This window comes from Hippopotamus amphibius, chromosome 1, assembly GCF_030028045.1.
Source record: "Hippopotamus amphibius kiboko isolate mHipAmp2 chromosome 1, mHipAmp2.hap2, whole genome shotgun sequence".
NCBI lineage: Eukaryota > Metazoa > Chordata > Mammalia > Artiodactyla > Hippopotamidae > Hippopotamus > Hippopotamus amphibius.
Window position 1 is genome coordinate 69,477,251 of NC_080186.1, and position 26,799 is coordinate 69,504,049.

At 36.3% G+C, this 26,799-nt stretch overlaps 1 protein-coding gene across 1 annotated transcript in view; it reads left to right on the plus strand.

Moving 5' to 3' along the window:
• SLC44A5 (solute carrier family 44 member 5) overlaps window positions 1-26,799 on the plus strand; it is a 348,242-nt gene that overhangs the window by 275,719 nt on the left and 45,724 nt on the right. Inside the window, exons 4-5 of the mRNA XM_057695206.1 lie at window positions 1,572-1,656; window positions 23,790-23,874. Coding sequence (XP_057551189.1) covers window positions 1,572-1,656; window positions 23,790-23,874 — 170 coding nt within the window. The remainder of the gene's footprint in view (window positions 1-1,571; window positions 1,657-23,789; window positions 23,875-26,799) is intronic.

Consider the following 26,799-nt stretch of genomic DNA (forward strand, 5'->3'; position numbering starts at 1 on the left):
ATTATTATACCCATTTTTTTAGTAACAAATTAGAAAGCCAAGACTAAAACATTTAAGAGACTTGTTCAGGGACATAAAAGTGTTAAGTATCAAACCTAGCAATCCTAAATGCTTCTTTAGGTGCCCATTTTGAATTAATAATTGTATAGAAAGGGAATAAAGCATTTTGGGATAAAGTTTAAAGAAATATAGGATATAGAGTTTGGTAAAATTAGATCTCTTAGGTATCTGACAAACTTAGATATAAAAACAGAATTTAATAAAATAGTGTCTGGAGACACTGTACATTGAATACTTAGATGTCATTTAAATGCCTTATTTATAGTCCATTTTCTTAATTCTGGGAAATGAAGATGGGAGGATATGGCAGTAGAGAACTGCCTGAATGAGTCAGATTTTATAAGAAGGTATTAGAAGATGAAGCTCATTTAGCCTCTATGACATTGGAGAAAGAATTAGGCAAAGGAGACTTTTCTGGGTACTTGGATACAAAAAGGAAAGGGTTGGATGGATGAAAAAAGTTATTGAGAGAAATTTCTTTTCCATATTAAAATTCTCATTCAGAATTGATTTATTTTTATCTTCCCAAGTCACACAGGCCGTGTACATAAGAGTGATTGAATTGTAACATGAGCTGTCAAATCCATTAAATGTGGGTAAGGAGATAGCTGGGCAAATGTTAAAAGAAGCAAAGGACAAAGAAATATGTTTTCCATATGCAGAGGCAAGCATTAGGTGACCAATAAATTTCCCAGATTTTTAGGAAATGTATTAATCAAATTAGAGAAATTAGAAACATTCAGTTAGAATTAGGGAGTATCGTCCAATTTAGCTAATGTATGTTGCTTTGTATGGTTCTCTAGTCTAGCTGGGCAAGTGTATAATTCTTGGAAAATAAGGGTGATAGGTTTGTATGAGGTAGAGCCCACCCAGCTTCTTCAGAGAAAACAGAACCAAATCTTCAATTTCATGAAGTTTGAAAACATTTGATATTTATAGGCAGCTTTGAGATTATCAGACAAGATGCACAGTGAATTTTTATTATGTGTTACTTCTGAAGTTGCTACTGTTTGTCTTTACAGTGTCATAAGAAAGCATAAAGAACTAGCCAATTTGAATTGGGCATTATAGTTTCGTTCCTTTGAATTTTTTGCAATGGTCTTCGTTTATGTAAAACCCAAAAGAATGACATCATAATATTTACTGCAAACTTATTAGCTCTGCTATGAAGTCATTTAGTTTTGAGCCCTAGCAAAAGTGACTTCTTGCCCACCAAGCATTTGTAGTGTGCCCTCTAATTCACATTTTAATAAATGTCATTTTCTAAGTGCATTACCTCATGTTTTGGCTACAACCCAGATGAATCCTGAGAGAATAAGAAATGTGCTTTCTGACTGATTCATCCATATATTATTTTACTTTTCATTAAGAAAATACTCTTTGAAGGAAATCAATAATCTTTTGTGACTGAGGGGAGAGGTTAGTGTGTTGCGATGGTGCATTCTAATTTCTCAAATCAGACTGCCTTTAGTCAGCTGTTGCTGATTTTTTGTCTTTTCTTGTTGCTGCAGCCTGGGTCAATGGCGACCCCAGAAGAGTGGCCTATCCTACAGACAGCCAGGGCTACTTTTGTGGCCAGAAGGGCACCCCCAATGAGTGAGTATGGCCCCTTTGCTTTGTCTGATTTTACTGTCTTAGCTGGAACCTAGAAATCACTTTTGCATTAATCTTTCTAGACTTCATAAGAGGGTTGAAATTCATAAAAAAAAGACTTCCTTCCCCTTTTTTCCAGAGATACTTTATAAGCAGATGGGATGTTTCACCCTATATGACTTAAGACAAGATGTCATTGTTCTGCAGCATTTTATTAAAACACATGCAGACTCTGCTTAGTGAAAATATAACTGTCATGGATGAATTGGACCAGTGATTTTATCAGAAGCCATATTTTAAAATGCCTTATGACAAAAACTGATACAAGAATGTAAAGCAATTGTATTCCAATAAAAAAATATGTAAGTTTAAAAAAAATAAAATACCTTATGAAATGGTCTATTGCAAGGCTGAGTTCTGAGTACCTGCTAAAAAGCTGGACAGTGCAGTTGTTAGGATTGTTTTTACCACAATGCCTACTGATAAATCACTCCACCTTTCAAAGTGAGGGGCACACCTATAAAGTCTTCAATGAGTGGCAGGCGGGCTTTTCAAAACAACTAGCCTGCTGCTGACAATGACCCTGAGTAGCTGAAACAAACAAGAGAGAATGTTCCTTCAAATTCCTTCCTAACGTTAATCATAACAGAAGTTTCCATTTCTGAAAACAAATTTTCTACTTCTTCCTCATGAAGAAAAAACAAAACAGAAATCTAAATCTCACATTTGTAAAAAAAAATTTTCTCTTTTCTTACTGGTCCATTTCTTTTCTGGTAATCCCTGAGTTTCTTTTCTTTTCTTTTCTTTTTTTTAATGTTTTTTTATCGTGGTAAAAGTCACATAATAGAAAACATACTATTTAAACCATAACTGTGCAGTTCAGTGGCACTAAGTACATTCACACTGTGTGCAACTCTCACCATCATCCATCTCCCGAATTTTTCACCTTCTTAGACTGAAATTCTGTCCCCTTTAAATACTAACTCCCCAGTCTCCCTCCCCACGCTCCCACCCCCAGATTTTAATTCAGTCTTCTGGTTCTTCATAACCAATTCAGTTCCTATAAAAGTTGATATTGAAAGAGTGAAAAACCAAAGCAACAACAGCCCTCTCTACCACCAAAACCAGCAAAAACAAGACCCAGAATATTTCTATTGTTCCCAAGTTGCCCACCCATAACTGTAGAGCCTATTATTTCAAGAGATAAACAGATTAAAAAAAATAGGTTTAGGAAACTGTTAACAAAATACACAGAGTAGAATTATTATGGACAATCAAGAGAAGCCAGAAATTTGGGTGAGGTTGAGTTTATGGCAGGTAAGTTGACGTCTACAAAAGTTCCTCATTGCCTGTTAAGAGACAACTAGACTAAATTCTGATCTGGGGTGGTAATTCTTATCTTAACCTCAGTAACTCAAAAAATCCTAGACATTGCCAATAAAACCTTCACACTATGAAGGACAAAAAAAGCACCAGGTGGTAAAAAGATCATACAAATCTCAAAATCTCTAGTTCTATAAAACAGGTTATTTTTAAAAGAGCTTCTGTAACAATGTTTCCAAGACCTAAGCCAATGACCCACTTATTTCCAACAAAAATGGGTTACTACAAATTTCAGTACATAAAGATCATTCAAAGACAATCCTAGTGTAACACAGACATGTTCTTTAAAGTGTTATTTATAATAACTATATTGGAAACTATACAGATATCTAATGGTATGTGGGTGGTAGTAAATTATGGCCCGTGTATTTAACGAAATATAATGGAGCCATTAAAATTCTATGTATTTTTAAGAATTGAATATGTTAATTTTCTTTATAGTTTCTGGATTTTGTGTCATGATTATACTTGCCTTCCTGCTCCTGAAAGTAACATTTACCTATATTTCTCTAGTATATCTATGGTTTATTAGAAAGTTATACATTTCCAATGCACTTGGAATTTATTTTTGTGTATGGAATGAAGTAGGAATCAAACTTTCTTTTTTTCCAATTGCAAAGCCAATGATCTAGTTTGTTGAAAAATATGCTCTTTTTCCTCTCTGATACCGAATTATCATTTGGTAAATTTATATTCTTGTTTCCAAACCACCTATGGTATTCCAAAATATACATGTGTGTATATATTTAAGCCTCTCAATTGTTTTAATTCTTATATAAATGTGTATTAATTTGAAAAGTTAACATTACTTTAAATGATTCTGAGAGTTTTTAGTAGTAAGTGAAAATGTTTATGAAATATAAGATTTCAATCATTAAAACACTGTGGAATTATCATAGAACTAGCAGAAAGAAATAAATAAAATTACAAATATAAATTTTGAATGTGGTAAAGAGATTTCAAGTCAATAGCAAAAGAATGGATTATTAAATAAGTGGTATTGAATTAACTGAAATGCCATTCATGAATATAAAATAAAATTAGATATTTATCTCATACATGATACCAAAATGAATACTGAAACATGGAAATTTTGTATATAAACTATACAACCAAAATGTGATAGAAGAAAATGCAAGGATATGTTTATAGAATAATGGGGTAAAGGAGCTTTTTCTAAACATGATACCAGAGCCAGAAAACGTATCAGAATTTTTTAAAGCAAATTATGACACAAAGTAAACCCACTTTAACCCACAAAATGGTATACAAAGTTAAAAGATAAGTGGAAATTCAGGAAAAAGAAAGTTTTTCAACATGTATACCTGACAGTGGGTCAATAGCTTTATTATATGAACTACTTTTATAAAATCAAAAAAGAAAAGGATGATAATTCAGTGTAGAAGTTGGCAAATGTAATAAACAAGAAATAACCTATTATGGCCAATAATAATAGAAAGTGATGGTCAACCACAGTTACAAAAGAAATGCAAATTAATAAAGAGATATTACTTTAGTTTATTAAATTGTCAAATAAATTAAAAAGAGTTAAAATTTCCAGGGTTGGCCAGTGTGAGGGGGAAAAAACAGCATCTTATTTTCTACTGCTAGTAGTGAAATATGATAATATTTATCACATTTTATCAAGTATTTATCAAATTTATGTTATTTTTTCAATGTAAAATTAAAATGAAATTAATTTTTTTCAGTGTTCATCCATTCTTTTTTTTGTTTTAAAAAGTTTTATTGAGATATAATGGACATATAAGCTGCATATATTTAAAGCGTACAATTTGATATTTTTTTCTTATTAGTCATCTGTTTTATTCGTATTAATGTATACATGGCAATTCCAATCTCCCAATTCATCCCACTGCAACCCCACCCCCCAACACCCCCTCCCCTGCTTTCCCCTCTTGGTGTCTTTATGTTTGTTCTCTACATCTGTGTCTCAATTTCTGCCTTGCAAACCAGTTGATCTGTACCATTTTTCTAGTTTTCACATATATATGTTAATATACAATATTTGCTTTTCTCTTTCTGACTTACTTCACTCTGTATGACAGTCTCTAGGTCCACCCATGTTTTTACAAAGGACCAAATTTCGCTTCTTTCTATGGCTGAATAATATTCCATTTTATAAATGTACCACATCTTCTTTATCCATTCATATGTTGATAGACATTTAGGTTGCTTCCATGACCTGGCTATTGTAAACAGTGCTGCAATGAACATTGGGGTGCATGTTCAGTTATGAACTATGGTTCATAATTATGGTTTTCTCTGGATATATACCCAGTAGTGGGATTGCTGAGTCGTGGGATAATCCTATTTTTAGTTTTTTAAGGAACCTCCATACTGTTCTCCATAGTGGTTGTATCAATTTACATTCCCACCAACAGTGTAGGAGGGTTCCCTTTTCTCCACACCCTCTCCAGCATTTATTGTTTGTAGATTTTCTGATGATGCCCATTCTAACCAGTGTGAGGTGATACTGATATTGAGCAGCTTTTCATGTGTGTCTTCCAGCCATTTTTTGGGTTTTTTTTTTTTTTTTTGATATTGAGCTGCATGAATTGTTTATATATTTTGGAGATTAATCCTTTATCTGTTGATTCATTTGCAAATATTTTCTTCCATTCTGAGGGTTGTCTTTTTGTCTTGTTTATAGTTTCCTTTACTGTGCAAAAGCTTTTAAGTTTCATTAGGTCTCATTTATGTCTTTAATCCATCTTGAGTTTATTGTTGTGTATGGTGTTCGGGAGTGTTCTAATTTCATTCTTTTACATGTTGCTGTCCAGTTTTCCCAACACCACTTATTGAAGAGACTGTCTTTTCTCCATTGTATATCCTTGCCTCCTTTGTCATAGATTAGTTGACCATAAGTGTGTGGGTTTATCTCTGGGCTTTCTATCCTGTTATATTGATCTGTATTTCTGTTTTTGTGCTAGTACCATATTTTTTTGATTACTATAGCTTTGTAGGACAGTTTGAAGTCAGGGTGTCTGATTCCTCCAGCACTGTTTTTTTGGTTTTGTTTTTTTCTTTTTCTCAAGATTGCTTTGGCTATTCAAGGTCTTTTGTGTCTCCATACAAATTTTAGGATTTTTTGTTCCAGTTCTGTAAAATATGCCATTGGTAATTTGATAGGGATTACATTGAATCTGTAGATTGCTTTGGGTAGTATAATCATTTTCACAATGTTGATTCTCCCAGTCCAAGAATATGGTGTATCTCTCCATCTGTTTGTGTCATCTTTGATTTCTTTCATCAGTGTCTTATAGTTTTCTGAGTACAGGTCTTTTACCTCCTTAGTTAGGTTTATTCCTAAGTATTGTATTCTTTTGGTTGCAATGGTGAATGGGATTGTTTCCTTAATTTCTCTTTCTGATCTTTCATTATTAGTGCATAGGAATGCAAGAGATTTCTGTGTGTTAATTTTGTATCCTGCAACTTTACCAGATTCATATATTAGCTCGAGTAGTTTTCTGGTGGCATCTTTAGGATTTTCTACGTATAGGATCATGTCATCTGCAAACAATGACAGTTTTACTTCTTTTCCAATTTTTATTCCTTTTATTTCCTTTTCTTCTCTGATTGCTGTGGCAAGGACTTCCAAAACTATATTGAATAGTAGTGGCGAGTGTGGACATCCTTGTTTTGTTCCTGATCTTATACGGAATGCTTTCAGTTTTTCACCATTGAGAAAGATGTTTGCTGTGGGTTTGTTGTATATGCCCTTTATTATGTTGAGGTAGGTTCCCTCTATGCCCACCTTCTGGAGAGTTTTTATCATAAATGGGTGTTGAATTTTGTCAAAAGCTTTTTCTGCATCTATTGAGATGATCATATGGTTTTTATTCTTCAGTTTGTTAATATGGTGTATCACATTGATTGATTTGCATATATTGAAGAATCCTTGCATCCCTGGGATAAGTCCCAGTTGATCATGGTGTATGACCTTTTTAATGTGTTGTTGGATTCTGTTTGTTAGTAGTTTGTTGAGGATTTTTGCATCTATAATATTTGCATCTATCTATCTATTCATCAGTGATATTGGTCTGTAATTTTCTTTTTTTTGTAGCATCTTTGTCTGGTATTGGTATCAGGGTGATGGTGGCCTCATAGAATAAGTTTGGGAATGTCCCTTCCTCTGAAATTTTTTGGAAGAGTTTGAGAAGGATGGATGTTAGCTCTTCTCTAAATGTTTGATAGAATTCACCTGTGAAGCCATCTGGTTCTGGATTTTTGTTTGTTGGAAGATTTTTAATCACAGTTTCAATGACATTACTTGTGATTGATCTGTTCATATTTTCTATTCCTTCCTTATCCAGTCTTGGAAGGTTATATCTTTCCAAGAATTTGTCCATTTCTTCCAGGTTGTCCATTTTATTGGCATATAGTTGCTTGTAGTAGTCTCTTATGATGCTTTTTATTTCTGCAGTATCTGTTGTAACTTCTCCTGTTTCATTTCTAATGTTATTGATTTGAGTCTTCTCCCTCTTTTTCTTGATGAGTCTGGCTAAATGCTTATCAATTTTGTTTATCTTCTAAAAGAACCAGCTTTTAGGTTCATTGATCTTTGCTATTGTTTTCTTTGTTTCTACTTCATTTATTTCTACTCTGATCTTTATGATTTCTTTCCTTCCACTAACTTTGGGTTTTGTTTGTTCTTTATCTAGTTCCTTTAGATATAAGGTTAGAGTGTTCATTTGGGACTTTTCTTGTTTCTTTAGGTAGGATTGTATTGCTATAAATTTCCCCCTTAGAACTGCTTTTGCTGCATCCCATAGGTTTTGGATTGTTATGTTTTTGTTGTCATTTTTCTCTAGGTATTTTTTGATTTCCTTTTTGATTTCTTCAGTTATCTCATGGTTATTTAGTAGTGTATTGTTTAGCCTCCATGTGTTTGTGTTTTTTACATTTTTATTTTTCTGGAGGCTGGAATGTAGCAAACAAAGAAGGGAGTGGAATGAGCAGATGTCTGAGAACCAGGTGGAAGTCAGATTTTGTGGTCCTATATGCCCTTTAAAGTATTTGGATTTTATTTGTAAGTGCAGGAAGACCATGGAAAGGTGTCAACAAGAGAGTGACATAATCCACTTTACATAAAAGGCCAGTCTTGCTATTTATTTATACCTTCTTAAAATGTTTCAGTTGTTCACAGTGAGCACATTGGCAGGAAAATATTAAACTTTTTTAATTTTGAAAAAGAATTAATGACACATACCATAAAATATAATTATGAGTAATTTTTTTCTTATTTATATATTAATCTGCATTATAAGAATGTAGCAAAAAATGTAATACTTTTATATTCCCTCCAAATTGTCCAAAAATAAAAGTCTTTAAAGTACATGAGCTGAGGCACTGAATTACCTTACTTATCAAAGCCCTCCAAAAGAAAAACATTAAACATTTTGCTGAAAGAATACATTGTGGAGTGAAATCCTGACTTTACTTCCTTCCATCATTGACCTTTGGGCATGGGATACAACCTATCTGGCCTTAATTTTCTGATCATAATGCCAAAAATTATATGAAAGAACAGTAATTAGGGTGAAACTTGCATGTCCTCTTTTTTTACAAAGCACTTTCATATTCAGTATTATATCATTCGTGAGGTCTCCAAAGGGCCAGTCACTATGCAAAACGTTGAAATTACTCTAGGAAACAAGATGCAGAGTTTTCTTCAAGGATCTCAATCTTCAGGGATATAGTCAAGAAATCCATGGATTTCAGAGAGAATCCCAGCCCAAGATGGCAATATAGGAGCCTTTTAACTCGCCCCTTCCCACAGACACACTGAATCTACAGCTACACAGAGAGCAGCTCCCTCTGAAAGAAACCCAGACACTAACTGACTCCTACATATCAGGTAAACAAGGAAATACCCATATCAAAATGAGTATGAAAGGCTGAGACACAATTTTACTACAGTTTTACCCTACTCCAGGCACAGTGCCATACTATTGGGAGGAAATGCCCAAATCCTAGCCTAACCCTGAGGAGTGAATAGTTTGAACCCCACATCTAGGGCCCCAACTTTTAAGACTCTAACCCAAGGGACAGGCCCTCGAAACACCTAGCTCTGAAAGCCAACAGGGCTTGCATTCATGAGACTCATGAGACTAGAGGAAACAAAGAAGTTCTTAATTCACTGTGGTTATTTCCCCCAGACTCTTCTCAGAGGGAACAGACAGATACACCTATCTCCCAGTCTTTTCCTGAAAGAAGGCTATTTGCATACTTCAGTAGCTGCTGCATGAGGGTCAGAATTCTAATTTGTACACATCTAGGAGATGACTATAGTCTTCCCCAGACCCCTGGGGAGGCTAGTGGGCACTGTCTCTATGTTCTCTCTCTGGCAGCTCCAAGTTGTACTGATTACCCGGAAGGAACCTGTGCACACATCTAGTGCCCCAGCTTTTGCGACTGCCACCCAGGGGACACACCCCTTGATCTGATTCTGGTGGCCCATGGGGCTTGCATTTCATTGGTCCTACAGTAAAATGGGACAACTTTGGCAAATAAACACTTCTTAACTGGTTATCTCCTTATAAACTGTACTCTGTGCAGAGGGAGCAGACTGAAATGCTCATTTCCCAGTCTTTCCCTGAAAGAGATCTATTTATGTACTTTAAAAATGGTGTCTGAGGGTCTGACTTCCAATCAGCCTGCATTTAGTGCTGACTGAGATCCTCCTCTTTGGGACACTGACAGGTCTTGGCACTACTCAATTACTAAGAGCTGCTAAGAACAAAGAAGGCAGCTTGGACGTGCACAAAGGTTTGAGAGACAATTAAGAGCTAGGGCTAGTGTGAACATTAAGGTTTTTCTCCTACAGGAAACCAGACTGAGAGAGGTAGCTGTTTTATCTAATGCACAGAAACCAGCACATAGAATCAAGGAAAATGAAGAAACAGAGGAATATGTTCCAAACAAAAGAACAGATAAATCTCTAGAAACAGACTTTGATGAAATGGAGATACATGATTTACCTGGTGTAATTCAAAATACAGGCCATTAAGATGCTCACCAAAGTCAAGAGAACAATGCATAAGTATAATGAGAATTTCAACAAAGAGATAGAAAATATAGGTAAAATATCAACAGAAATCACAGAGCTGAAGAATATAAAAATTGAACTGAAAAATTCATTAAAGCAGTTCAACAGCAGACTAGGTAAGCAAAAGAAAGAATCAGCAAACTCAAAGACAGGGCAGTAGAATTCATCCAATCAGAGGAACAGAAAGAAAAAAGAATGAAAATAGTGTAGATAGTTTAAGGGACTTATGAGACACCATCAAGTGGATCAATATTTGCATTATATGGATCCCAGAAGTAGCAGGAGAAAAACAACTTGTAACATATAAGGGAAACCTTTATAATACTACAGGCAGATTTTTCAGTGAAACTTCGCAAGCCAGAAAGGAGTAGAATGATATATTCAAAGTGTTGCAAGAGTGAAAACTGCCAACCAAGAATATTCTACCCAGCAAAATTATCCTTCAGAATTGAAGGAGAGATAAAGAGCTTTCCAGACAAGCAAAAGCTGAAAAAGTTCATACTGGCCTTATGTGAAGTGTTAAAGGGACTTCTTCAAGCTGAAATGAAAGGATGCTAATTACTAACAGGGAAACATATAAAAGTTAAAATATCACTGGTAAATGATAATACATAATTATGTTCAGAATACTCTGGGACTTCCCTGGTGGTGCAGTGGTTAAGAATCCGCCTGCCAATGCAGGGGACAAAGGCTCGATCTCTGGTTCCTGAAAATCCCACATGCGACAGAGCAACTAAGCCTGCAAATCACAACTAATTAGCCCACGTGCTCTAGGGCCCATGGGCCACAACCACTGAGCCTGCGTGCTGCAACTATTGAAGTTCACATGCCTAGAGTCCGTCCTCTGCAACAAGAAAAGCCACTGCAATAAGAAGCCTGCACACCACAACAAAGAGTAGCTCCTGCTTTCCACAACTAGAGAAAGCCCATCCATGTATAGCAAAGAAGACCAAACCTCCTCCAAAAAACAAAAAAGTTCAGAATACTCTAAAATTATAATGGTGGTGGGTAAATCATTTATAAATCTAGTATGAAGGCTGTAAGACAAAAGTACTAAAAATAACTATAACTACAATAAATTATTAATGAAGACACAAAGTGAAAAGATGTAAATTGTGACATTAAAAACAAAGTATCAGGGGGAGAATAAAAATATAGAACTTTAGCATGCATTTGAATTAAGTTATCAGCTTAAATAGACCATTGTAAATATAATATGTTTTATGTAAGCCTTGTGGTAACCACAAAGCAAAAACCTATAGTGGACACACAAAAGGTAAAGAAAAAAGGAATCTAAGCATACTGCTAAGATGATCAACAAATCACAAAGGAAGAGAGCAAGGGAAGAAAAGAACAAAAGAAATTCAAAACTGCCAGATAACAATTAACAAAATGGCAATGGTTAAGTCCCACTTATCAATTATTACTTTAGATGTAAATGGATGAAATGTTGCAGTCTGAAGATATAAAGTGGCCGAATGAATAGTAAAACAAGACTCAACTATATACTGCTGACCAGAGATTTACTTAAGCTTTATGCACAGACACGGAATAAAAGCAAAGGGATGGAAAAAAAATATATTCCATGCAAATGGAAACCAAAAGCAAGCAGAGGTAGTTATATTTATATCAGACAAAATAAACTTTAAGACAAAGACTCTAATAAGTGACAAAGAAGATTATTATTTAATGACAAAGGGGTCAGTCCAACAAGAGGATATAACATTTATAAATATGCACCCAACTTAAGAGCACTGAAATATATAAAGCAAATATTAACAGACCTGAGGGGAAAAAGTAGGCAGCAATATAATAATAGTAGGGACTTCAGTACCCCACTTTCATCAATGGTTAGATCATCCATACAGAAAATTAGTAAGGAAGAGATGGACTAAATTACCTGTTAGACTGGCTGACTTAACAGACATTTACAGACCATTCCATCTGAAACCAACAGAATACACATTCTTCTCAAACACATGGAACATTCTCCAGGATAGATTATGTGTTAGTCCACAAAATAGGTTTTAATAAATGTAAAAAGTCTGAAATCATATCAAGCATCTTTTCCTACCATAATGGTATGAAACTAGAAATTAATTCAGAAAATTGGAAAATGCACAGATATGTAAAGGTTAAACAACTTGCCACTAAACAAATGAGTCAAAGAAAAGATCAAAAGGGAAATCAGAGAGTATCTTGAGACAAATGAAATTGGAAACCCAGCATACAAAAACATATGGGACACAGTAAAGCAGTTCTAAGAGGCAAATTCATAGAGATAATCACCTGCATTAAGAAGCAAGAGAGATCTCAAATAAACATCCTAATTTTGCACCTAAAGGAACTAGAAAAAGAAAAACAAAATAAGCCCAAAGTTAATAGAAGCCAGGAAATAACAAATATCAGCATGGAAATAAACAAAATAAAGACTTAAAAAAGCAATATGGAAGATAAGTGAAACTACTGTTTTGGAGTTTTTTTTTTTTTTTTTAAACATAAAATTGACAAATCTTTTGCTAGACCAATTGAGAAAAAAGGTGAAATAGTTAAATTCAGAAATGAAAGAGGAGATTGCAACTGATACCATATGAACACAAAGGATCATAAGAGACTACTATGAACCATTATATACCAACAAATTGGACAACTTAGAAGAAATGGATAAATTCCTAGAAACGTATGACCTACCAAGACTGAATCATGAAGAAATAGGAAATCTGAACAAACCAATTACTAGTAAGAAGACTGAATCAGTAACCAGAAACCTCCTAACAAAGAAAAGTCCAGGATAAAATGGCTTCACTGATAAGTTCTACCAAACATTTAAAGTAGAATTAATAGCAGTCCTTCTCAAACTCTTTCACAACATAGGAGAGAGAATTATGACATATTGATCAGTGGAATAGATTAGAGAGTCCCAAAAGAAACCCACACAAATATGGTCAATTAATTTATGATGAAGCCAAGAATATAAAATGAGAAAGGATATTCTTTTCAATAAATGGTGGTTGGGAAAACTGGAATGCCACATACAAAGCCATGAAACTGGACCACTCGTATCTCACACCATAAACAAAAAATCAATTCATGATGTATTAAAGACAGGAATGTAGGACCTGAAACTGTAAAACTCCTAGTAAGCTCCTTGATGTCATTCTTGGCAATATTCTTTTGAATCTAACACCAAAAGCAAAGGGAGGAAAAGCCAAAATAAACAAGTGGGACTACATCAAACTAAAAGGCTTCTGCACAGCAAAGGAAACCATCAACAAAATGAAAGGGCAGCCTATAGAATGGGAGAAAATATTTGTGAATGATACATCTGATAAGGGATTAATATCCAAAATTTATAGAGAACACGTGTAACTCAATAGTAAAAAACCAGACAATGAAACAAATGATTAAAAAATTGGCAGGGGATCTGAATAGACATTTTTCCTAAGAAGAGATACAGATGGCTGACAGGTATATGAAAAGGTGCTCAACATCACTAATCATCAGGAAAATGCAAATCAAAACCATATGAGTTATCACCTGATTAAAATGGCTATCATCAAAAAGAGGAGAGAAAACCAGTGTTGGCAAGGATGTGGAGTAAAGGGAACCCTTGTATATTATTGGTGGGAATGTAAATTGGTGCAACCACCATAGAAAACAGTATGGAGATGCTAAAAAATTAAAAATAGAACTACCACATGATCTAGCAGTTCTACTTCTGGGTATATATTCAAAAGAAATTAAATCATGATCCTGAATAGATATCTGCACCCCCATGTTCATTGCACCATTGTTTACAATAGCCAAGTCCTGGAAACAACCTAAAAGTGTCATTGGGTGGGTGTATGGATAAAGAAAATGTGATTTTATACAAATAAATACATTTTAAAATTCAACAGTAAAAAAGAAGGAAATCCTGCCATTTGTGACAACATAGATGGACATGAGGGCAGTAGGCTATGTGATATCTAAAAAAAATGAACTCATAGAAACAGAACAGATTGGTGTTGCCAGAAGTGGGAGGTGTGGGGTGTGGGAAAGGGGTTTAGGTAGTCAAAACGTACAAACTTCCAGTTATAAGTTTCTAGGGATGTAATATACAGCATGGTGACTATAATTAACAATACTATATTGTATATTTGAAAGCTGCTAAGAAAATAGATCTTAAAATTACCATCACAAGAAAAAAATTTGTAGCTATATGAAGTGATAGATGTTACGTACTGTGGTAATTATTTCTCAATATATAAATGTATCAAATCATTATGCTGTATACCTTAAACTAATACAACGTTACATGTCAAGTATATCTCAATGAAACTGGAAAAATTAAACTAGGAGCTAGACCAAAAAAAAAAAAAAGAAAAGAAATCCATGGATTTCAATCTAGTGTGTTTGGCACAGTGTGCTGTCTGAAGAATAAAGTGTAATGCTTACAATCCCATCTGAAACATTACTCTCACCCCCACTTTCTCTAGTTACTTACTGGCACAAGACCCTGATTTATTGTCTTGGGTACTTATCACTACTTGAATTCATCCTGATTATTAATTTCACTTATTTGTTTTTCTCTACTAGAGTCAAAGTTCTTTGAGATCAGGGACGTTCTCTGTTTCCCTGTTGTATCCTCAGCACTTTATTATAGTAAGTGCTCAGTGGATTCATTGTTAAATGAATCAGAGTAAAAGGGTAGCACAGATAAGACTGATTTGCTCCCACTGGAGGTTAGCGTAAAGTTCTTATCAGATTCTCCTATTGGCACTGTTAAGTGGGTGTCATTATTATTACTCTCATTTAGAAAATTAGGAAGCAAATTCAGGTAGGTTAAAGTATGCATTCAGGGTCAACTGACTACTAAATGGCAAAAGTAGTCTGTTCTAACCCCAAATTCTGTGTTCTTTAGGCTACATGTTGATAGAGTTGCAGTGAAATGTTCCATGTATAATCAAGTCCTTAAAATCTATTGAACATAAACTGGTAAAAAGTACCATTAAATTAAAAAATATATACAAATAAATGTGTGTGTATCTATTTTCATTTGCAGATGAAATGCATCTCTGTTAGAATGTGTAAAGCAGTTTAGGCACTCCAAACAATTGAGCCCGGGACATACTTGTTAGACTGCAGCAGAGTATTTGTACTCATTAGTGTCATGTGTGCTTACAGCAACTCTTTGATTCTCAACTCTCAAAAACATTCCATATACGTGAGCTTAAAATTCCATGCTTAGAGATGTTTAGGATAGAATTTGGTCATTCTATGCTTTGTCTATGCCTAACCGAAAGGATACTAGGGGAAACACTGGGAGTTTTCTAAAATGCCGAAACAGATAAAACAGACTCAATGGAAAATGGAGTGCTTTATTGACTTGTGTAACTTTCTCTGCCTTTTGAGTTGCAGGGAAGTTATTCATGATACTTGGGTATGATCCTTTTCTATGGGATTTCTGCTAAAAAACAAGAACTCGATTGATTTTGATGCCACCTTCTGGCTACTACAAAAACTTCAGCTTATAATGTTTGGGTTAAAATAACTTTGAACATTGTCTGATGCAGCCCAATTGCCAAATTAGACAGACTGAAATGCCCATCTTCCTAGTATGAGCTTCAGATAGGGAAACAGGAAAGAGTAAGAGGACAAGGCTCTTCCATTTAAGTTTTGCATCAATTTGGCATCTAAGTGAAGCAATAATAACTTTGTCTTCAGTTCACTGAAGAAACTCATAAAGTGGCAAGGAGGTCTCACAAATCTGATTGAACATGCTACAAGCCTAGATCGATCACATGGTTTAATTTTTAAAATCTTTATCAACATAATATATGCCTATGAAAATAAGCCAAACAATAATGAAGAACTTATAATAAAAGCAATAAAAACAATGGTCTCTTGTCTTAGGACTCTTTACCCACAATTTCTTTCCAGAAAGATAATCTCTCCTCTTTCTGGTTATGCTGGTCAGTTCAAGCTACTATAACAGAATACCATAGACTAGGTAGCTTGTAAACAATGAAAATGTATTTCTCACAGTTCTTGGGACTGGAAGCCCAAGATCAGGTGCCTGCTTAGTTAGGTTCTTGGTGAGGATCCATGCCCTAGTTTGCCATCTTTACTCTGCATCCTCAAATGAAAGAAGGAATGAGAGAGTTCTCTGGGGTCTCTTTTATAAGGGCACCAATCCCGTTCATGAGGGCTACACCCTCCTGAACTAAGCATCTCCAAAGGCCCCACCTCCTAATATTATCATTCTGGGGATTAGGATTTTAACATATGACTTTTGTGGGAACACAAACATTCAGTCCATAACACCGCTTTTAGTTCTTCTGGCAGTTTTTTTTTTTTAATAAGTTTAAATCATATGCTTATTTTTTCATTTTGTTCTTTATTAATTTTAGATAGTGTTCATTGATAGCATTCTATGAAAAATGAAGATTTAACTCATTTACATTTTCTGTTTTCCTGATCTCCCTCTTCCTTCCATGTTTAATGGTCAAATTATTACCTTTATATTTGCTTATAGTTTACTTTTGTGACTTTAAATAGTATATGGAGCCTCTGTTGCTTGTTCCACTAACTTTTGTCAGTATCTCAACTCCTCTTTATGTGAGAGGAGGGTATTATCCCCACTACCCTTCTCTCCATCTTTCTTTTCCATTCCACTTTCCACTTTCTGCATTTAGCCTTTACACGATCAAGTTTGTTATAAAGTTCAGTTCTGCAACTTCATCAGAATCTTTCATGTTCTGTTGGTAGGTTAATTCTAAAAGTTGGAAATAAGACTTTTGTTTTGTAATAACTACATAAAGTCTATTCACTGTCTGGCCATTACATTTTCATTTCTACTGTGTCCCTGGATATCAAAGCTTAGCATCATCCTGCATTTTAGTTTGTTTCAACATAGGGGAATGACATTCTTGTATAGTGTTTTATTTGTCAGCAGGTTTTTCTTGAAGAGTCTTTATCAGGACCATAAGTTTTTTTTACCATTCCAATCACACTATTGTACAGAGGCTCCCTCTTCTCTGAACACCTACCTTGCAGAGCTTCTCTCCTTTTGTTCCACTCAGGACCAGGTAAATTTTAGGCTTACTGCAAAGCTTTAATTTTGGGACTTATCTACCTCATTAGATTGGACCCTGCTTCTAGAGTTGCCAGACTTAGCACATAAAAACACAGAATGCTCAGTTAATTTTTGATTTCAGATAAACAAGAACTATTATATATATATGTGTGTGTGTGTGTGTATATATATATATATTTAGTGTAAAAATGTCCCATGAACTGTTTTCTATATCCCAACTTGTCTTCTTTCTTTGTTGACACCCTTGTTTTGATGGAGAACATTCTTGATTATCTTCCTAAGAAGAAAAAGCACAGGAAGTAAATTTGAGAAGTCCCTGGAAATGTTTTTTCTTCTCCCTCTTTACAGTAGACTGATGGTCTAGCTTTAGAACTGTAGCTTGAGAAACACTTCCTGTCAGAAATTTGAAGATACTGTTCCATTGTTTTTGGCATCCAATGTGTCTAATGCTAGTCTGATTCACATACCCTGTGGTGACTGTTTTCCTCTAGGAAAACATTTAAAATCGTTTCTTTATTCTTGGTGTTCTGAAATCTCAAAATTTGATGTAGCTCTTTTTAAAAAAAAAAATTTTTGTTCAGTCCTCAATGGGTCCTCTCATCAGCTCTGAAAAATTTTCTTCAGTTATTTCTCTGCTGTTTTTTCATTCTTTCCATTTTATTGGCTGTCTTTCAGGAACTCTGTTAGTTAGACCTTGGACCTTCTGGATTAGTCTCAATACCTCTTTTTTTCCTTTATATTTTCCATCTATGGCTTTTTATTCTGTATTCTAGGAGATTTTATCAAGTTTTTTCCAGTTCTGCTTTTGATTTTAAAATCTTGTTAATCATATTTTTAATCTCTTAAAGCCCTCTTGTTTTCTAATTATTCCTCTATAATAACATAGTGTTTTTATTTATGAATAATCTGCTTGAATTACTCTGAAAATATTGTTTTTTTAAAGGTCCCTCCTATGCCCTGAATTATTTTTACTTCATCTGACATCAGTTTTTGTTTATTTACTTTAGTCTTCTCCTTCATATTCTGATTTCTCTTAAATTCATGATGCTACTTGGCTATCCATTTACTAAAGAAAGAATTGGATCGCTTGAGTGAATTTGCTCTGTTGCTATGTTAGTAACTCAGTTTTTCCAGGGAGGCCTCTGTCCAGTGTGGGATAGAACATTGTATTAACTGTTAGATTTTACTACGGCATAAACTGGTGGGACACTGACTGTCAGGCATGGGCTTTTAAAATGCCAGAATATGAAGGATTGTAGACCGGGATGCCCAATCCCACAAAAGCCCTTGCTATCATTCAACAAAAGAGGCCTCTGTTTTTGTCTATTTTTCCTGGATGCTAAAAGTCTAAGTGTAGGTGTATGAGAGGAGCATAGAAGTGCTGATTTGCACTGTAGACCTGTATGTAAACCTTCAATTAATCTTCTTACTTTTGGCCACATTTCTCACTCTCAACTTTGAGTCCAGAATGTATCATGATTTCTAACAAGATACATTCTTATTCTACCCTTTTTGTAGCTTTTCTATGGTACATTCATCACTCAATACACTCTCATGTACTCTCCATCTTCCAGAAATTGTTGAACTCTCTTGTGCAATTGTGAGCAGATCCCATCCTGCACATCCTTAGCTGGTATGGTGAGGTTTATTCCTTTTCATGCTTTCATTGTTTTATTTCCGTGAGTCTTGGGAAAGAAGAGAGATGGGGTTAAGTGTATCTTCCATCACCTCGAACTAGTAGCTTGTAGTTGCTTCTATTTTGTTGTTTCATGGTGGAAATATAATTCAAGTTAAACAATGAGTTACTTCCTCAATCACTTCTGCAGAATTATTCAGCTACAACCATCACTATCTACTTTGTACCTAAGAAATATGAACACCACTGGTGTTTAAGGATATCAGACAGACTTTGATAGAATGGTTATAGATTTGTGTGAAAAACTAAGGAGGATTCTAAGATCTTGAAAAACTTATTATGAAATTGATCTCATCCATTCTGAAACATCTGATGAGTGCCTAGTATGAGCCAAGTACTCGGCTAAGTGTTGGCAAGGTAGATGGAGATAAAGATGAATAAGGTACAGACTTTACCTTTGAGGCTCATGTAATCTGGTGAATAACTTGAGTTTATGTAGCATTTTGCAGCTTATAAATCAATTGCACCTATGGGGGACTCTTGACACTTACTGATTTACCATTCAGTGTTTTAACTACTCTTAAGGGACTCCAATTTGAATCTTGTTTCTTCCAATTCCCTAGCTCAGGTTTGAACTCTGCAAGGGGACTTAGAGTGGGAGAGATGCCTGTTCTGCTATTTTCCTTCTCTTCCCTCTCTCCTGGTTCTAGTTCTTTCTTTGTGACAGATAGGAGGAGGAGCATCTGGCCACTGCCCTAGTCCCACATGGTTGTTGCTACTGCTGCTAAGATATAATTCACTATCCATAAACACTCTCTTTGGGGTAAGCATCCAAAGGCTGGCTCTCTCATGGTGTACAAGTGGAAATTCTCTGTGGAAGGCCTCATTGACTAGTTCTTTGATTTGCAAAATCAGCTTTGGCATGCCCTCCACCAACCCCCTTTGGCTTTATCCCTGGTGATGCACCTCCCGTCTGTCATCAGATGAGGTACCACCAGGAAGACACAAGCCCATTTACTTGACTCCACGTCCTCCCATGACAGGCTGCTTCAATGCTGCCCTCTTTCTGCCCGATTGGTTTATTTCAACTCTCTTGTGATCTCTTTGGGTCTCACTTTTCCCTGCTAAAATGGGCACAGAGGGCTGACTAGTAAGTCTGTCACATAAAGAGGTGTCCAGTTGGAAACTGAGATGCTGGTCTGACCTTCCTATAGGTACCCTTAGGCTCTGTGAGAGATTCTCTCACAGAGTGATTTGGAATTGGGAAGAGATGATCCACCCTTTCAATGAGGAGGAGAGGAAAAATCCTCTCAACTGTGATGATTGTATCCCACCCACTCCACTATCTCCAGTCACCTCCCTTCCCCCACCTCTGGCTTGTAGACAGGGACAGGAAGGGGCAGAAGTGATGCAAGGATCAAGCCCACATTTTCTGTGGAGAGTTTTCTTTGTTTCTAGATTTGGATCTTACTTGGTGATTCCGAGTCATCAGGAAAAGTATTACTCAACAGCCCATTATACATTTTATGCTGTGTGTGTAGTCACATTAATTAGGAACCTGACAAGTTTCTGAGAACATTCCTCTTGAATGTTTTTTTTTTTTTGGGGGGGGGGTACACCAAGTTCAATCACCTGTTTTATATACATATCCCCGTATTCCCTCCCTTCCTTGACTCCCCCCTCTTCGAGTCCCCCCCACCCTCCCTGCCCCAGTCCTTTAAGGCATCTTCCATCCTCGAGTTGGACTCCCTTTGTTATACAACAACTTCCCACTGACTATCTATTTTACAGTTGGTACTATATATATGTCTGTGCTACTCTCTCGCTTCATCTCAGTTTCCCCTTCACCCCCCGCCCCCTCCCAAACCTCGAGTTCTCCAGTCCATTCTCTGCATCTGCGTCCTTGTTCTTGTCACTGAGATCATCAGTACCATTTTTAGATTCCGTATATGTGAGTTAGCATACAATATTTGTCCTTCTCTTTCTGACTTACTTCACTCTGTATGACAGACTCTAGGTCTATCCACCTCATGACATATAGCTCCATCTCATCCCTTTTTATAGCTGAGTAATATTCCATTGTATATATATGCCACATCTTCTGTATCCATTCATTTGTTGATGGGCATTTCGGTTGCTTCCATGTCCTGGCTATTGTAAAGAGTGCTGCAATAAACATTATGGTACAAGTTTCTTTTGGGATTATGGTTTTCTTTGAGTATATGCCCAATAGTGGGATGACTGGATCATATGGTAGTTCTATTTGTAGTTTTTTAAGGAACCTCCAAATTGTTTTCCATAGTGGCTGTACCAACTTACAGTCCCACCAACAGTGCAGGAGAGTTCCCTTTTCTCCACACCCTCTCCAACATTTGTCGTTTCCAGATTTTGTGATGCTGGCCATTCTGATCGGTGTGAGGTGATACCTCATTGTGTCTTTGACTTGCATTTCTCTGATAATGAGTGATGTTGAGCATCTTTTCATGTGTTTGTTGGCCATCTGTATGTCTTCTTTGGAGAAATGTCTATTTAGGTCTTCCGCCCATTTGTGGATTGGGTTATTTGCTTTTTTGGTATGAAGCTGCATGAGCTGCTTGTATATTTTGGAGATTAATCCTTTGTCCGTTGTTTCATAGGCAATTATTTTTTCCCATTCTGAGGGTTGCCTTCTAGTCTTGTTTATGGTTTCTTTTGCTGTGCAAAAGCTTTTAAGTTTCATGAGGTCCCATTTGTTTATTCTTGATTTGATTTCCATGATTCTAGGAGGTGGGTCCAAAAGGATCTTCCTTTGATGGATGTCATAGAGTGTTCTGCCTATGTTTTCCTCTAGGAGTTTTATAGTGTCTGGCCTTACATGTAGGTCTTTAATCCATTTGGAGTTTATTTTTGTGTATGGTGTTAGGAAGTGTTCTAATTTCATTTTTTTACATGTTGCTGTCCAATTTTCCCAGCACCACTTATTGAAGAGGCTGTCTTTTGTCCATTGTATACTCGTGCCTCCTTTGTCAAAAATAAGGTGCCCATATGTGTTTGGGCTTACTTCTGAGTTCTCTGTTCTATTCCATTGATCTTCCTTTCTATTTTTGTGCCAGTACCATACTGTCTTGATCACTATGGCCTTGTAGTATAGTTTGAAGTCAGGAAGCCTGATTCCACCAACTCCATTTTTCCTTCTCAAGATGGCTTTGGCTATTCGGGGTCTTTTGCGTTTCCATACAAATTGTAAGATTTCTTGCTCTAGTTCTGTGAAAAATGCCATTGGTAATTTGATCGGGATTGCATTGAATCTGTAAATTGCTTTGGGTAGTACAGTCATTTTCACGATGTTGATTCTTCCAATCCAGGAACATGGTATGTCCCTCCATCTGTTTGTGTCGTCTTTGATTTCTTTCATCAGTGTCTTAAAGTTTTCTGCATACAGATCTTTAGCCTCCTTAGGCAGGTTTATTCCTAGGTATTTTATTCTTTGTGTTGCAATGGTGAATGGGAGAGTTTCCTTAATTTCTCTTTCTGCTCTTCCGTTGTTAGTGTATAGGAATGCAAGAGATTTCTGTGCATTGATTTTGTATCCTGCAACTTTACTAAACTCATCAATGAGTGCTAGCAGTTTTCTGGTAGAGTCTTTAGGGTTTTCTATATATAATATCATGTCATCTGCAAAGAGTGACAATTTTACTTCTTCTTTTCCAATGTGGATTCCTTTTATTTCTTTTTCTTCTCTGATTGCTGTGGCTAAAACTTCCAAAACTATGTTGAATAATAATGTTGAGAGTGGACACCCTTGTCTTGTTCCTGTTCTTAGAGGGAATTCTTCCAGTTTTTCCCCATTGAGAACGATGTTGGCTTTTGGTTTCTCATATATGGCTTTTATTATGTTGAGGTAATTTCCTTCTATGCCCATTTTCTGGAGAGTTTTTATCATAAATGGATGTTGAACTTTGTCAAAAGCTTTTTCTGCATCTATTAAGATGATCATATGGTTTTTATCCTTCAATTTATTGATATGGTGTATCACGTTGATTGATTTGCGTATATTGAAGAACTCTTGAATGTTTAAGGCTGTGTTCTCTCAAGATATGGTGTGTAGACCACCTGTATCTGAATCAGCTGAGGAGCATAGGGGAAAAAATGTAAATTCCTAGGCCCTGTATCCTGAGGTTTGTGCTCTTAAGGGTTAAGAAGGAGTCAGGAATCATGATTTTCAACAAACACCCCAAGGTTTGCTGATATGCCGTAAAGTTGGACAGCCTCTTGTCTTGAGTCCACAACACATTTCCTACGTCCTCCCAACACCACTGTTAAGTAGATAAGGCTGGTATTATCCCCATTTTACTGATGAGGAAATTGAGATTTAAAGGAAAACCATGGCTTGCCAGATGGCAAAGTAACCACTCAGTGCTAGTGATACCAAGTACCAACCCACCCATCACTATGCCCCTGAGCACAATTTTAAACAGAGAGAAAATATCACTCAATTTATCTTTTTTCAGATTACTGAACTAATCCATGTTTATCTTATGAAATCCATAAAAGTACAAAAATTATCTAAACAAACAATCCCATCATTCAGATACAATAATTTGTTTCTGCATATAATGTATTATATCTGTTTCTGCAAAATTAAAATTAGAACATATTTTAGTAGTCTTTAGTAATCTGCTTCCTAAATTCATCCATTAAACATTTTTCAACATTATTTTCAATGGCAATGTAGCCTTCTACTTTATGGATGTGGAATTCCTTATTTAACCAATCCCCTATTGATGGACAATTTGATTATCTCAACTTTTTACTATTACCGAAAGGTGCTTTAAGTGTTAGGCAGCTTAAAGGGGAGTTGGGGAATATATTGCAACTGTCTGGAGGAAATGAAGCCAACTTTTAAAGGTCATGTTTTGTTAAAGTATACGGGGTCTGAAATGATATGAAATATGTCCACAGTCACTAAAAATATTATGTTGTTTTCTTAGGAACAAGACCATTTTGTTTTACTTTAACCTGCTCAGCTGTACCAGTCCCTCCGTGGTGGTAAACCTACAGTGCCCTACCAGACAGGTAAGGCAAAAAAAATGTCTCCCTGGTACTTTAGCAATTTTGAATTTTCTTGGATGAAAGAACTGAGAAACTCCATTTGAGTTCTGGGTATGTGTGATTAATGATGAATTTATGGAAGGGGGGAAGACAGAAGTATAAGCCCATGTTTGTTCACATACAATTTAAAAAAAGGCAGAGATTAATCATTTTAGTATCACTAGGAATCTCAGTGATTATCTTGTCCAACCACCTATTTTTATAAACTGCAGCCCAGAGAAGTGGAGATATTTTTCTCAAGATCAGTATTAGGAAGAATAAAGCCAGCTACCATAACTAATAAATCCCAGTTTTTCAGTGACTTAATACAATAGTTTCTTTTTGGTCATATAACAGTATAAGACAGTATTTGAGGCTGAATAAAGCAGCCCTGCTCTTAAAAGCCTTGAATCAGTAGGATCACACGTTATGTTTCTACTCATATACCAAGACGTTAGTTTTATATGTTTACATTGAGATGCAAAGAGGAAGGAATAAAGCAATGTAATTGTGGGCTGACCAGCCTCTTGTATACCACGAACAAACGAAACAAGAGGCACAAACTTCAATGGGCAGTTCATTGTGTCTTCCATAGCCTATCTGTCTGTCCTCCAGAGCACCCTTCTTCCCAACGGACACAACCTAGAATCCCACGTGGTACTGTCTTTAACCCATAGTCTAGGATCTATGCATGATGGATAGTCTCTCCATCAGGTCTTGACACTAAATGCACAATGGGGAACGGGGCTAGGAAACTTAGAATACAAACTCCCATTCAGAAAGGGAGGGGGTATAAGTGCACAGTGGTCTTTAGTGCATGGCGCTGGAGAACAGTCTTTTATTCGACCTGGACTGTGTTCTCTGAAGAAAGTTTCTTATCAGTCACATCCTATGATTCTTTGCTTAGTCAACTGGAAAGTTATTTCCTGTCTGTCAGCCTCAGGCCACACCTTTGCTGAGCATTGGAAATAAGACCTCTTCTTATTGTGCAAGTTTAGCATCTCAAAGATTATTTTAACAGTCAAAGGCCTTTTCAGGTTAGGTCATGAATTTGGCAGTACGACTACCTCAAAAACTTAGTATGGTTTTGCCTTATTTGCTTCCCCTTGGTTCCACTTTGCTGTACCTCTGGTGTAACCAGAAACTAACATAACATTGCAAATCGACTATACGTCAATAAAAAATGAAAAAAAAAATCACTCCCTTATATAAACCCTAAGTTCTTTTGCCCTCTCTTATTTAGTTGTACCTCCCTGGCAAAACCTCATTCATGGCTAAATGCAGCTTTTTGCCTACTCCATGCCTCAACCCAGACAGCTGTGTGTTCTTGCAGAAAACACACAAAACAGTCCATTAAATTAAGGACCACGAATCTCAAGGAGGTCCTTAATGCTGTCTCACAATCACATAGGAGACCTTTTGTCCATTCACTAGCTACTCTGCTAGAAAACAATTTCACACCTTTTCCTCTCACTTCAAACCTCCAAAACCTTCTTCCCAGTCTCCATGTAAGCCCCTGACTTCGCTTTCTATTCCACTGAGAAGACAACTTTTACAAGCTCCCACACTGACCTCCACTTGCCTGCCTGTCATCATCTGTGTTCATGTATTTACTCTGCCTTCCCTGCTCTCACTGGGGAGGAGCAGCCTGTGCGCCCAAGGTCAGCCCATCCGTGCGCACTTTAGATCTTATCCTCACTCACCAACTCCAGCACACAACTCCAGTAATCTGGGTTTTTTTTTTCTTTTATTACTATCTTCCTTCTCTAGTAAATTATCCCCATCAGTAGACAAACATGCTATTATTTTTTCCATCTTAAAAAATTATCTCCTTGATCCCATATCTCCTTCTGGTTACTGCTTCATATCTCTGTGCCTCTTTTTTTTTTGCAAAACTCCTCATAAGAATAGTTAATATTCAATGTGTCTAAATCCTCTCTTCTCATTTTCATTGAGGCTTTTACTCCTATTCCATTTTCTCCAAATGATATTGATACCACTGATCTCCATATATTTAAACCAATGGTCAGTTCTCAAGCCCTATTTATGTGATCTAACAGCATTGTCTAATCAATCCCTCTTCCTTAATGTACTTTCTTCACTTGGCTTCTAGGGCACAACATTCCATTTCTTCCCAGCTCTCTGGCTACTCCCTATCAGTCTTCTTTGACGGTTTTTCTCCCTCTTTCCAGCATCTTCTAAACATTGGAGTTTCCTCCTCCACCAAGCTTGGTCCTCTTCAGTATCTACATTTACTCCTTTGGTGATCGCACCTAGTCTTGTGGTTTAACATGCTGCCCTTCCTAATCTACATGTCCAGATAAGTCTGCTCCTAGAACTCCAGATTTTGTATCCAAACACCTATACCATGTCTCTACATGGATATTTTGTTGGTCTCTCAGATTTAACATGTCCAAACTCAATTCCTAGTCTCTGACTTTATCCTTAAAATTGTTCCCCACTGCCATCAGTCTTTTCTATTTCAATTAAGGCCAGCATTAAATACCATGGAATCATCCTGTGTTTTCCTCTCATACTCATGTTTGAGCTGTGAGCTAATTCCTCTGGTCTCCATTCAAAATATACCCAGGACCAAACTACTTTTCACTATCTCCTCCTTTTTTCAAGGAACCAGCTAGATTAGTTCAATGACCTCCTGACTGGTCTCTCTGCCTCTATTCTTGCCCCTGCCTCCAGCCCCTTAGAGTCTTTTTTTCTACCCAGCAGCCAGTGCAATCCTGTTTAAATATGTCACATTATGTCCCTCCTTTTCTCAAGCCCCCTACCCTCAGTAGCTTCCCAAGTTACTCATCTTAAAAGCCAAATTCCTAACAATGGCCTGCAAGGTCCTTCACTGACTGCCCGACTCTGACCACAAATACTGTGGCTCTCCCTCTGCTCACTGCACTA